Below are 13,798 nucleotides of genomic sequence, written 5' to 3' on the forward strand. Positions count from 1 at the left end.
TGGGAGCTCTGGAATTTGAACGATCATGATCACATGAATCAGTTCTCACACACCATATGATTAGTCTTTCAGGAAAAAAAAAAATCTGTTTAGAATTAAAAATGTGGCAGTTCCTGGCAAGAGAAGGTTGCTTTTTCTTGTCAGAACTGCATTTTGGGGAACAGAGAGTTCTAGTATTACACAGCAGCACTTATCTATACAGCACTGCCTGGAACCATCAGAGGAGCCCAGGGAGTCCAAGAACAGGTGAGGAAATGTCAGCTTCACCTCCTTAAAGAAGAGCACAATGATCAGTTTTATCAAGTATAAACAAATGAAATACTGTGGACAGTACTGCAATATTCAAGTTAAACACACACACACACAAACTCCTCACCTCTTTACAAAGGAAAACAGCACACATCACAAGGTAATCAATGCACTACATGTTTTATTAAAAAGGCAATTGTACTTAACTTTATATCAAACAGTTTTATCACATGAATCCAAAATGGTGGACCAATGCACATGTTGCCAACATGCAGGATCTGTATCAAACCACACAGGATTATCACAAGGAACAAGGCCACCTGCAAAATGGATCTGATGCAGCCCAAATCTCTCAGTTCCTTTGGGAGGGGACAGAGCTGGCCCCTTGCCCACCCTGAGCAGCCCTTTGCCCAGAGGAGCTCTTGGTTCAGGTGACCTTTCTCACCCAGCCTCCCTTCCCTCCCTTCCTGCCACACTGCCAGCCTTGCCTTGCCCTCTGCTCCTTCTCACTTCTGATTTAAACCCACCAACAGCCTCCTCTACCCATTCCTGAACTTCTCATGCCAGCAAGTCCTTAAATGCTCCACAATGCTTCCCTAATGCATCAGCTCAGGAACAGCTTGGCTTAGTCCAAATAGGAGCAAACAAATCAAAACATCCCAGACAAGAGAGCTGTGAACAGCTGCATTCACAAAGGGTAGGTGAGGAAATCCATTAAAGCAGCTCCACATTGTCTCTCCTGGTGCTTCTTCAGATCTGCCTCTCCCAAAAGTCAAATGCTTTGAGCTCAGCCCAGCAGCACCAGCCAAGATGTAAAATTGCCTTTCATTTTTTGTCCGTGCAGAGACTTTTTCAATATCAAGGGGCTGGCCTAGAGCAGTATATGGGTTGTTAAGAGAGAACTGTTAATTACCAATACTATTTTAGTCACTAGGTCTCACCAGAGCATGACAAGTGAAGCTGGGAGCCACTGTAGGTATTAAATACCACAGGTTGGCTGCTGCTCCTGTCCTAGGTCTCAGGGTTCATGCTACAGCAGCAGGCCTGACCTTACTCCTCTGAAGAACTTCAACTCAATATGCTTGAGAGCAGGATATTGGCGGCACCTCCATAGCCATCACTCAAATCATCCCATCAAGGATTTATCTCCTCTTGCAGCTTATCTGGAGCCTTTATTAGAAAAGGATGGAATAAAATTAAAGTTAGCATCAGGATTGCTGTCATACTTTAGTAATAGGAATCAGCACACACAGCATCTCAGTTGAGAGACCACAGAATTCTGTGAGAGGCCCCTGAGCCAGGGCAGGCAGGGTGAGGCTGCAGGAGTCCCTTCCCTGTGCCCTGCATTAACCTTGGAGCTGATTCAGGGCACAGAGACTCCCAAAGCTTTTCTGTGAAGGAGAATTCACATTTGCAGCTTTCACTGCAGGCATTTCCTCCCTTCTGCTGTGCAATATTCCACTCTTTGAAGCTCAATTGGTTTCCATGATCCCCCAAGGGCCCACAGGAGCATAACAATCTCATTTCTGAACACAATGCAGAGCCCACGGTGCTATCAACCACAGTTTAAAGACTTCTCCACTTCAGGGCAAAACCTTACAAAATGCTTTCATGTATCTTTCAAGTTATGTTAGTTACTGTTTCTTTGGAGGACACACTGAACCGGCTATAAAGTCACTATACATTAGTCAGCTACTTCTAATACAATGGCTGAAAAACAGTAAAAAAAAAAAAGAATTAATTGATAAGAAAACAAAAAGCAAGAACATCCATGATTTTATTACAAAAACACCCAGCAACTGTATTTAACACAAAACAGTAACTGAGAGTCTCTTTTTATTTTTCTTTCAGTGTACATGCTCATTATTATTCCATTTAATTTACAGAAGGGCTATGTAAAATGAAATTAAAATTAGAGAGGAAACAAAAAGGAAGATTGAGGCATAGAATTTTCTTAGCAAGCAACGATCACAGGAGACAGCACAGATTGAACAGGGATTCAACAGGAGTGACACCTAGGGATAAAGGTAAACAGTAACTTTTTCCTTATCCATTAGATTCTCCATGGGGCTTTTTTGTTTGTTTTAGCAAAACAGTTTAGAGTATCACAGTATACAGGAAGACTAAATGGCAAAGAACGTCTCACACACACACACACATTTATCCCTGCTACTGGTCCAGGATCCCAAACTTCAGTTAACATTCGATTTCCTATCTCTCATTCATTGATAAACTATACAGGATTACACTGTACATGGAGTTAAAATTACAAAAATGTCATATTTACAAAAATCTGTACACACATAGTAAAACTCACAAAATTGTCATCTATGTATCACAAGTTGCGACACCAAAATATTAAAAATGGGATAAAATTATACATTTCTCTTGTCCATTTTTAAAAAGGGTTCATTATTTCAAAGACAGACCACCTATTTTCTCCCAAATAAGACTGGTAAGAGAACTAGAAACCTAAAGTATCCTCCTGGGATAAAATGTCGCGAGCAGCATCTCCCAACTAGAAAGAAGCCTCTATCCTGTCTGCTGGGGTGGGGTGTGCAGTTAGCATCTATGTACAGAAATGGTGAAACTACAACGAGGATGTCTTTGGCTAAACCTTTGGCATAAATTAAAATCATACATCAAAAGTTACAGAAAAGGTTATCTCGGTGATGGCGGAATTCCAGAATTTCTTTCTGAGATACCATTATATACAGCTTTTCTTTCTCTGAGGAAATAGAGGAGGAATAAAGGATTTTGGAACAGAGGCAAATGAGGCAACATTATTTCTTCGTTAAATTTTTCACTAGTATGAAAAATTGTATCAAATCTTTTCATTAAAACATAATTCAATCATAGAAATAACCCCTTCCAGAATTTTTTTTTCTTTCGAAATTGCATATGAAAAAAATTAGTAAACCAGCCATGACAGAAAAAAATTGTATCAGCATATCAAGTACATATTAGTGCAGGAAGGTGGATAAATTTGATCCACTGTATAAATAAGCTTTATGCGCAGTGTACATTAAATAACCACCACACCCCACTCACACCCAGTACACAGATGCTCCTCAGTGAAGATAAACGTTTATCAAGTAATTAAAGTGTATGTAGTGCAAATGTTACAACCAAGTATTATGCACATGCTACTTGCTTGGTTTAAAGTTACACAAAGATGTGGTGCCTGAAATCATGGACATATATACATCCTTGTCACACTTGGTACAATGTCCTAAGCCACAGAAATACCGAGGTGTTTAGATCTATATATATATACACACACGTTTTCTTAAAATGTGACCACCACATCAATACAGTAACACAAACAGACTAAAATCAATACCTGCTTCCAGATGCTCCAAGGCTCAGAAAGTTTGTGCTTCTAATTCTTGCAGTCATTACGTGCCCCTCTTCCATTTCCCCCTTCTGCCAGCTGAGCAGGAGGGACAGTCTCTTCACGTCTGTGCTGCATAGGATGAGGGCAATGGAGAGGAATAAATGACGGCACAGGCACCTAAGCTGCTTTCCTCCATCAACAGTTCCATGCCCCATGATGAAGGGTTGAGAGAAATTTCCTCTCCACACCACTCCAGGGTGGAAAGGCTTATTGAAAAAAAAAAATAAAATCATAACGTGCTTTCCATATTATAAGTGGCAGCAAATCAAGGCACGCTGTACTAATTCTGTAGCATTGAGATTAGCTGACTTTGCAGGGGATGCTCACTGGGGAAGGTCCGACGTTCTCAACTGGCTGCTGGGCCGTGTGGGGCCATACAGAGTAACAGAAGCTATGTGGTTATTCTGCATCACCTGCAAAAGCACAGCAGGGAAAAGGGAAATTAAACTAAGTGCTACAATAAACAGAAAATCAGAAGTATTAAAATGGTGAATACAGAAGTGATCTGCCTGATGAAAGAAAATTCCAACAACAGCAACAAGCTCTTGGCTAGTTCCTAAAAACAGTCTCTTAGATTTCATGACACAACACCATCTGCTCCAACCAACCACATAAATGTATCTCCTGCTAGCACGAGTTCCAGGTGACAAACTTGAAATTTCAGCTTCAACATACAAATGTACAACCTCAGAGAAGAGGTTGCAAAGTTCCCCTATACTAAAATTATACCACTCCCAAGCATTGGCTTTTACTGCCATAGGAAGCCATTCATAGTAATAGCAAACTCATCTTCCCATGCTCAGACAAAAATAAAAGGTTTTTTCCTAACCTCAAAGATCATTCGCTGCAGTCCAAAGCAAAAGGTTGACCCAAATGGGTTAGTGTTGTTTGGAGATGATGACCTGAACAGAAAAGAGGGGAAAAAATTTTAAAATGGGAATCTGAGGATCAGGACCATCTTAAGGAGAAATAACTACTCAGCAACATAAGGCGAATTACAGCATCTTTATCATGGATTTTATCCACAGAAAGTACCTCTACATTATGCAACACCATTGCTAGACTCCAAGTGAGCCAAAGCAAACTCTGGTTGATGCCACAGAGCCATTACTAACACTTGGGGATAAAGTAAAAAAAAAAAGCCACTAGTGACCTCTACAGGAAAACTCTCCTGCACTTAACTTGAACAGGAAGAACCCTAAAAAACCCCCAGATACACAGGAAGAGAGAAGCACCATGTTACTGCACATTATTTTTGTGCAAGATCCTTCCCTTTGTGTCTCAATCTCTACCATATATATTTACTATATATAGTCTATTGTTTATATTAACTAGATACTGTCTATTAATCAACTGGATTTAGCATGTTAAGAAGATTAATCTATATGATGCTGAAATAGAATAATCCAAGTTTTATTAAACAGCATTTTTCAGGATCTATGTACCACTTTCTTCTAGTTATTTCCGGTGTTTTTGGATTGTACATTGACAATTTCTGTTGACTGCAATGAATTTGAGATTACAGCCAAAAAAAACCCCTAATGAATATTTACCTTTTGTCCTTTCTTGTAAACTGGTCAGTTTTTCAAATTGCATGTCTGAGCCATTTGAGATGTGCTCAGTAAAGCGCTCTCTGGTTGAACTACTCTCTACAACACAGATGGAAGAAATAGAAGGGCTCTATGTCATCACTATTTCACCTTAGCTTTACTTCATTCACATGGCTTCTGCTCTAATCATCTCACTGGCATAACAGGAGTAAAGGGGAACAAAGGGCACAATGAATAAGGGGGGAAAAAGAAAAAAAATCAAAGTCAAAATCATGTGAAAGTCTGATAAAAATACATTAATTTATCTGAAATTGCTGTGGAATTTGCACAGTACCTATCACTTACACTTGTCCTGAGATAAAAATCATGGTTTCACATCATAAAATGATAACTCTACAAATAAATAATGCCCATTTAACCCAGTATCCATCTCAATGCCTGCAGAAACACAGGAAATTTAAGGACTATTCTATCTTCAGTCAGCCTGAAGGAACTGTAGAATCATGTATGTTCATAAAAGGGAAGCTTCTTCAGACAGACTGCTGTTGTATATGATATCATGTGCATATATACTGTGCTATATCACGTCATGTTATTGAAATACTTTTATAAAAACTATAAAAACTCTACACTATTTATTACTCAAAGAAAGATTTTTCTCACTCTGAGATCTTCTCTGGATTTTGCATTTCAAGGAATTTTGGAAATGCTTTCACTCAGCATGTCAGTTTACTTCCTCTGAGAGCAGCTATCTCATCTTGTTAGTGGCCAAAAACCCCTGAAACTTTAACCAGCAAAGCAGTACAAAAGTAACCAGCACCATAAACATTCTTCATCATCCTCTGTTGTCAACCCAGTCCCTGCCAAGTAAAATAGAGAGATTTTTACCTGTGAAGTACCACTGGCTTCTCTACAGGGTGCCCCAGTAGATCCTGAATACTGTCCCACTGTAAATACAACAATGACTTTGTGTTAAAATGAGGCACAATAAAACTCTTTTTTATCTAGGAAGAGTGCCATGCACATTTGTTAGTGACAAACCTATTTGTCAAATAAACTTGAAGTATTCACATAAGTATTTTGTGACTGGAGCTATATTCAGTAATGGAACCATCCACTGCTAGGGCTAGTAAGTAATCTTAAGGTATATTCTTATTTTTGTCTAAAAACAGTTTGGAATTAGAATTATTAATATAAAAATTTCTATTTGGCTTATAGATAAAGTGTTGCTGGAAAGTCTTGTGGTATTTTAGGGGCACTTCAGAGAGCATAGCAGCTGTGGGAAGCTTCAACAAAATATCCTCTTGCATACATTTGCAGAGAGGAAAAATAGCCCCACTGCTACCTCTCCCATAAGTCTTTCCTTAATTTAAGCAACAATATTGGAGAAGAGGAAAGCTGCCCTATTTAATGACTGGGAAGTGTCCAACAGTTTTCCTCACTTGAACCAGACTCCAAGAAGCTGCAGTTTCACACACAAGACTGAAGTAAGTCAAAGCATTGAAGGGAGTAGGTTAATTCAAGTCAAAAAGCATAGAATGGCATCTTCCAGATTGCTGACTCCAATTTTTCTTCCCAGTATGGGAGCCACAATTCACCAAGGAAAGCCTTCATTTGGCACCCCAGGAACCAAGAGAGCAGCAGTGACCCTGGCTGAATGCTGACTGCAGAGACACTGATGAACAGTTTTTGAGAAGTTTTTCAACTTAATGCAGCTGTCAAATATGCAGCAGCACCTGCCCAGCTGGGAAGTTCATTTAGGTGGAAAGGCTGTGAAGTGTTCAAGGAGTCTGCTGTCATCAGATGTCACACTGGCAGTGACATTTTTAAAGGCTGCTGCCTAAGAAACATCCCATTACTGGTGCCCTTCAGAAGAAAGTGGAAGGGCACTGGACTCTCCTGTTCAGTCCATGTCTTCAAGAGCTATGCTTAGAACAATAGCTCTGTGAGAATTTTGTTTAGGAACATGTCTCCAGCTAACATTCAGCCACCACTGCTGCTGTTTTCCCCTATCACTTATTTCACTATTTCTACCTGCAGCTGTGTTAAAGCTATGCCATAATGCAGTAATTTAGTTTACCTGAAGAGTGCTATTACAAATGAATTCAATAATTTAACATAACAAAATATTTAAAACATAAGATACATACTAACTTTTGGTCCACTAGTCCACTTTAAAACAGCATGATACCACTACTGTAATTTCCTTGAAGTGTGTTGTAAAGTTGGCATGAATAATTTAGATGGTTTAAGAAAATTAGGAAAACACTCAATTCTGCACAGGCTTACCTTGCTGTATGTTGTACACGTTTCTGTCTGTGAATCAGCACTATCTATGAAACAAAACCAGAAAAGCTTTTATAGCTTAAGCTTGAACAGCCCCCTACATAATCCTTTATTCTGGCATGTTAATTCAGATAGCAGGAGACACAGGAGCATTAGATCAGGTCACATACAAATTTACCAGCATTCACTAGCAATCAGAATTGTCAGTAACACTGACATAAATGCCAGTTAAGGTGATAAAGCAAACCTCCCCATTTACAGCAAGTCCCAACTTTTATAATCTTAAACTTTAAGCTTTAATCTCAGATGGAAGAACACCACTGTAGAAGAAACCCCATCTCTCTGCACTAAGCTAACAAGCCTAGCACAGCCACTCCTGGAGGTAACATGATGTGCCACTCATTAATTCCAAAACACTCCACTGCACTTGGAAGGAAAGCTGGCTAAAAGTGACATCTGGGGACTCAGGAGCTGGCAGGCCTGAGATCAGTGAAAACATCACTCTTCCACAATAAAGATGGCAGAGAGCTTGGGAATCACAGCCTACCTATTAAAAAATAAAAGGACAGCATTGCATTTACAATTACAGCCTTTAAACAGAAATTGTTTGGTGGTGGTTTCAAATACTTTCATACATATCTTACACACATATATTTGGGTACTCCTAAATACTGAAAGCTTGTTCCCAAAACAGTGGGAATGGACCTAGACATTAAAATGTCAAACAGCTTTCAGTCAAGTTAAAGACCATTTGCTCCTCTGTATTTTTCCCTCTCTAAACATTCTCTCTTTGTGCTGAGAGTTCAGTGTCTGTGCAACTTGAACTCTGGCTCTTAATTTATCATCTGAACTTGAAGCACAAAAGGGAACTAATAAAACTGCATCAGATGCTGCCACCAGAGGGAAGAAGATGGGCTCTTCAAAACTGTTATAACATCTGTTCACAACTTGTAGCATGTCCTGGGCATAAGCTAGAGGCCAGAAAAGCTGGTTAGAAATGCCAAATAGAGAGACACATTAGGAATAAATTCATAATGCTACTTGAGGTAAATAAAATTAATCACAAATTAATGCTTTGAAGTACAATAACCTAAGGGAAACAATTTTAGAAGTGAGGATTTTCATGCTCATTCTCTTGGCTGAAGTACAAATCAACTTTCATGTAAGCCTGTATACACAAACATTGTTTTTCCAGGTTTTTAATCCTCCATATGCTCAAACTGCTGTGACAGCCACAGGAGGATTGCACTTCACACAGCAAGCAAAGTGCTTGCAGTAAATACCAATCAGAATGAGGAAAACATCCCTGGCCAAAACCTAGGCAGCATCTGGCATTCCCTGGATAATCCAAATACCTTCCCAGCACACATTTTTTCTTATGTTGAAGAAGTCTACTTTGATCACTGTGATCTTCAGACAGGGCTCCCCTACTTTGCTGAGATTAGTTACTGCACAGAGCTGGGAATATCTTAGTACCTTGCCAAATCAGCACTACTGATTATAGAGTTATTTTTTAATAGATTTATAGATTTATTTTCAAGTGAACACAGACATACTTTATCTGTAGCACACAGAGCCAACATATCTGGACATTTATTTTCATTCCCAGATAAACCAGATTATATTAAATACCAGTGCACTGGACAGATGAGCTCAGACTACCACTGCCTTACAGATTTTGAGCCTCCAGGTACAAGGTAATTGATTTTAGCAGAGCAGCAGCATTACAGGATATTGTGATGTTGCAGCTAAATATTTGCATGATCCAAGTAAGTGAAGAGGTAGTGTAAGTAAAATCAGAGAACTGCTACTTTGCCTTGAAGTGTCTTTTCCACTTAAACAGAAACCTAATCCCAAAACTTCCTCTCTGTCTCAATGACTGTCACTGTTAGCATCCTCTGACAATGAAGGACAATTAGAGAGTGATCCCAGCTCCCCTTGGAGCCCTCTGTGCCCCCTGCAGCAGGACAGCAGGGAAATGCTCACCTCTCTTAATGACGAGTGGAATCTTGAATTCACAGCGATGGTAACTAGAAAGTGCAAATTGTAAAAGCTATTAGAGAACAGAGAAGCCAAGAAACTGCACAGCCACACACTTACAGCTCTTAATAACCCCTTTCATGAAAAGCCATATCAATAATAAAATGAAAGTGAGGATCTATGATAGCAGATTATGTTCTCAGTTAGATTTTCTACATCAAAAAAGGCAGCAGCCTGGGAATGGCCTAATGCAATTCTTTAGAGGACACAAGAAGTCCTTTAGCAGCAATTACTCTATTGTTACATTATTGTTACTCTATTGTTACACAGAGTGGATGGAGAAATACTTAGCTATGAAACAGCACTATAGATTTCTCTGTCATTAACTGCTTTTATCAGGCATCCAATCACTAATTCATAATCCTCCTCTAAAGAGTTTACACTTAGAAAGTATTGAAAATATGTTCAGAAAATGAGATTTTTTTAATTACTAATTGAAATCATGTTAGGAAGAAAACAGCAATGTAGCTACCAGAAAATGGGCTCTCTGGCTAATACAAAGTTGTCCTCTATCAAGAGTTTGCACATCACACCTGGACCAAGACCTACCTTATCTCATTCACTGCTTTAAGACATACTTGCCAGTATATATAAAGGCATTTAATAGTAAAAAGAAAATACTACAAAAAAAAAAGTTACTAATGATGTCTGCAACCTACACAAGTTCCTAGATACATCAAAGAGACTTAGGAGGTATATTGCAATTCTATAAAGAGAATGTAACATTTCCTTTTCAGTTGTTTTAATGTACTCTTTAATAGATGAGTACTGTACACTCACATGTTAAAGTTGTAATGACCAGGATAATTTGTATGCAGGACAAATTTCTTCACCTTGTGAGTGTTTGCATCAAAGAGAATATCCTGTTGAAGACAAAAAACAAGATGAAGCAATTTGGGTAAGAAGGGGTGTTCCCTAAACTAACCTGAGAGTATTTAAAATAGCCCCTATATAGAATGACATACATTTATCTCACTGAAACTGAATCAAATTATGGAAAGTAGTATTTGAAAATAAGACTATTTGTAAATTCAAATAACACATTTCCTCCAGCACTCAATCACAACTGCAGCTTCATCTGCTAATGTTGGCAAGTTTTCTGAGGAGGTCCTGTTTTTCTGCATATTATTTACAGTAATGTAAACTAAAGCAAAACAGCTGTAAGAAGAAAAATGAAGATTTAACTACAGCCCACAGCTCAGCAAGCTTTCACAACTGATGCTATGGCACACTTGCCTCAGTTCTGTGAGACAGGGGCATGGATCTCAGGAACAAAAACTAGTTACCTATGCATCAGCTACTACAGAAAAAGGAGAAAACCTAAGAGGCTGCTAAAGTGCAAAGAGCCCTCCATCCACTGGTGGAGATAAAATGCTGCTGATTAAATTTGTAAGTGTTAAAGCAAAGTCAAGTGAAGCTTTTCATATCCAGAGATTCCTAAGGCAGCAGTCAAGAGCTTTGCAGCCTCTCATTTCCCAGACTTTAGCCTCCTGAAAGGATTGCTGTGTAACTAAATCAGAAGTTCACATGAATTGTTCAGGGAAGCTTTCCACTCACCACTCCAAGTGTGAAATAATTGAAGAAGTAGTCATTGCACTTTGATGGGACCTGCTTGTGGGGCGAGGGCGAATGGATTTTCATCTGCAAGAAATACACTTTTCAGATGCATGCAATAATGCTTAAAGATGAATACCTTTAATAACAGCTCTACATTCAAACAAATTGCTATAATCTCATTTGAAACCTTTCTTCAACTAAGGATGACACTGTGCTTCATGACAGGACCACCACCTGCTTGCAGCAGGCACAGTATCACATCAGCTATTTCAGTTATCATAATTAAAGGTTCACTTACATTATTAAAAGGTCATAATTAAATCATAATTAAAAGGTTTACTTAGATTATGCTGTGTAAAAGCATTAGGAAAAGATCAAAGTGTATACTGAGGTTATTTTACATACACTATAAGTGAAAAAAATAGGCAGCACACACTTGCTAAGGCACATTTGGGATACAAAAGCACTCCCATTTGTAACTATTCTTAATCCAGTTAACATTACATTTATTTTAAAAATCAAATTGTGTAAACAGATTTGCATCAATTTAGATTTTAAAAAAGCTTCTTAAAGCCTATTACATAATGGTTCAGCCTGGTCTATCACATCAAGTAATATGCTGAGCACTTGTAATTTGTGCTACATGGAAGTTCAACTTCACTGACCTTGCCAAACACAAGCACTATGATGAGACTGAGACACCAATGAACAAAGTCTGTGCCTGAATGAATTCCCTCACCTTGTCTTCAGACTTGTAGAAGACTTTGTGTGGAGAGCCCAAGGTGCTGAGCACATCCTGGCAGGAATCGCCGAAGTACACGCAGCGCTCGAATACCCGCATCTTGGCATCAGCTAAAACACCTGGGCCACAGCCTGAGGAACAGAAAACAGCTCTACATCCATCCCTCCTGATCACAGATACATCACTAAATCAACACTAAAAGGTTAGCATCATTCCTCTATTTATCACAAACCAAACAGCTGCATTCCTCAGACAACAGTGCCAAACTAAATTTAACCATTTACTTTGCAGCAGTGCAAATATTTCTTATCAGAGTAGTGCATGTGCTGATTGTTGCATGGTTCCCCATTTCCGCCTCCAATTTCAGCCATACTACCTTCACTTCCTTGCCATTCACGTGGACATGACTTGGTTTCCCAGCCCATCTCAATTTGATCAGCTGGCTATTAGCAGTAAATAGCAGAAATTATTTCTATCCCTAGAATATTCTACTTTAGCAGCTAGAGATTTACCTCCAGCTAAAATCATCAAGTGCATCAAGTGAAATCCCTCACCCACATAACTATCACAAAACACACATTCTTTACTCAAGATTCCCATAACTTACTAAATCAATAGCAAGTATATCCCTGTGCAAACAACATTAAAGCAGATCTTATTGAATAGCCATTACACAGATGAATTGCTGACAAATGTTACCAGATTTGAGGAAATGGAAAGATGTTGCAGTGTGTGAGCCCACTTGCTTTCAGGAATGCAGCATCTTACATTTACAAGAATGCAAGGACACATATGCAGCAGTTACTGCAAAGCACAGGATGTGCTCTAAATACACACTTAGCTTTCCTCACTATGCATTATTTATGTAGCTAGTTACCCACTAAAATAAATCAGAAAATCCAATTCACTCATCCTTGATTTCTTAAGCAACAGTAACTTCAAAATAATACACAGGCAGAGAAACTTGAGCTAGAACAGGTGTGTAATATATTTTACAAGAGTTTCTACAAACTTTGCAAGATAAGAACAGAACGTGTCCAGATTGCCTCTGTGCAAGTTTGTCTGAACATCAGTGATATTTTAATAATTATTTTACTCATTAACAATATTTCCTTTAAACTGCATGCATATACATTTTTAACAAAACTTGACACTATACATGTCCAATTTCACAAAATCATTTACATAATTATGATGCTATAGCTAACTCCTTCCTTAGTACATGAGGCAATATGTTCTCTACACTAGACAGCTCTACCTCTGTAATAAGGGATGCAAAGTAGGTTGAAAATATCTGCTCCTTTTTTACTCTTCATCTATAATTTTCTTTTTTCAACTTTTGCATATTGTGGGTGTATTCCAAATGTTTCCTCAATATACGTAGAGCAAGCAATCAGGACAGGTGAAAAGCTGAGCCTCCTAATGAAAATTGTTAAAAATTGTTTTTCTTAAAAACACTGTCAAGTCTCAAGTTATGGTAACTGAACAAGACTCCTTTGCAGCTGTTAAATCTGCCCTAATTTCTAAGCACCCTCCCATCTCTGAAAGCACATAAAAAAAGAGAGACTCATCAGCCTCTCTTCACTTTCACCACTGTCTCCTACAGTAAATGAAAACAGAACTGAATGGGAATTGCAGTTTAATGCTGCAGCATTAATGTAGTCACTTGCTAGCACTTTAAAAAGCCTTCCAGATTTAATCACAAGAATAGCAACACCATACAGCTCCCTGGAATGTCAGAAAAAGCATATGTACACAAGCTTTCTTGGTTTGTCATGGGTTTTTTTAGTGATGTACTGAGAACAGTGATCTGTTTTCTTCTACATACATCTGGAGACAAATTCCATTTCTGCACACATATTCTAAGAACTCAGAACATGTGAGGGCTCCAGTTCCCAGTAATTTTTCCAGAGTCAGGAAAAAGCAGCATAGAGCAGGTTCATCTTCAAAGAGATTTAACTGGGTTTTGTTCCAATA

The 13,798-nt window shown here is 38.7% G+C and overlaps 1 protein-coding gene across 3 annotated transcripts in view; it reads right to left on the minus strand.

Annotated features, from left to right (window-relative positions):
• Positions 1 to 413: 413 nt before the first annotated feature.
• Positions 414 to 13,798, minus strand: part of PHAF1 (phagosome assembly factor 1) — a 36,441-nt gene continuing 23,056 nt past the window's right edge. For 2 of the 3 annotated variants that reach the window (XM_058034310.1, XM_058034311.1), the window contains 8 exons: positions 11,819 to 11,952; positions 11,080 to 11,163; positions 10,303 to 10,385; positions 9,469 to 9,512; positions 7,486 to 7,529; positions 6,085 to 6,143; positions 4,476 to 4,548; positions 414 to 4,059 (listed from right to left, as the gene is read on the minus strand). In XM_058034310.1, the coding sequence (XP_057890293.1) occupies positions 3,970 to 4,059; positions 4,476 to 4,548; positions 6,085 to 6,143; positions 7,486 to 7,529; positions 9,469 to 9,512; positions 10,303 to 10,385; positions 11,080 to 11,163; positions 11,819 to 11,952 (611 nt within the window). In that variant the 3' untranslated portion in view covers positions 414 to 3,969. The remainder of the gene's footprint in view (positions 4,060 to 4,475; positions 4,549 to 6,084; positions 6,144 to 7,485; positions 7,530 to 9,468; positions 9,513 to 10,302; positions 10,386 to 11,079; positions 11,164 to 11,818; positions 11,953 to 13,798) is intronic. The other variant, XR_009115249.1, reaches the window with a different exon arrangement.

Source organism: Melospiza georgiana, chromosome 14 (genome assembly GCF_028018845.1).
Source record: "Melospiza georgiana isolate bMelGeo1 chromosome 14, bMelGeo1.pri, whole genome shotgun sequence".
Taxonomy (NCBI): domain Eukaryota; kingdom Metazoa; phylum Chordata; class Aves; order Passeriformes; family Passerellidae; genus Melospiza; species Melospiza georgiana.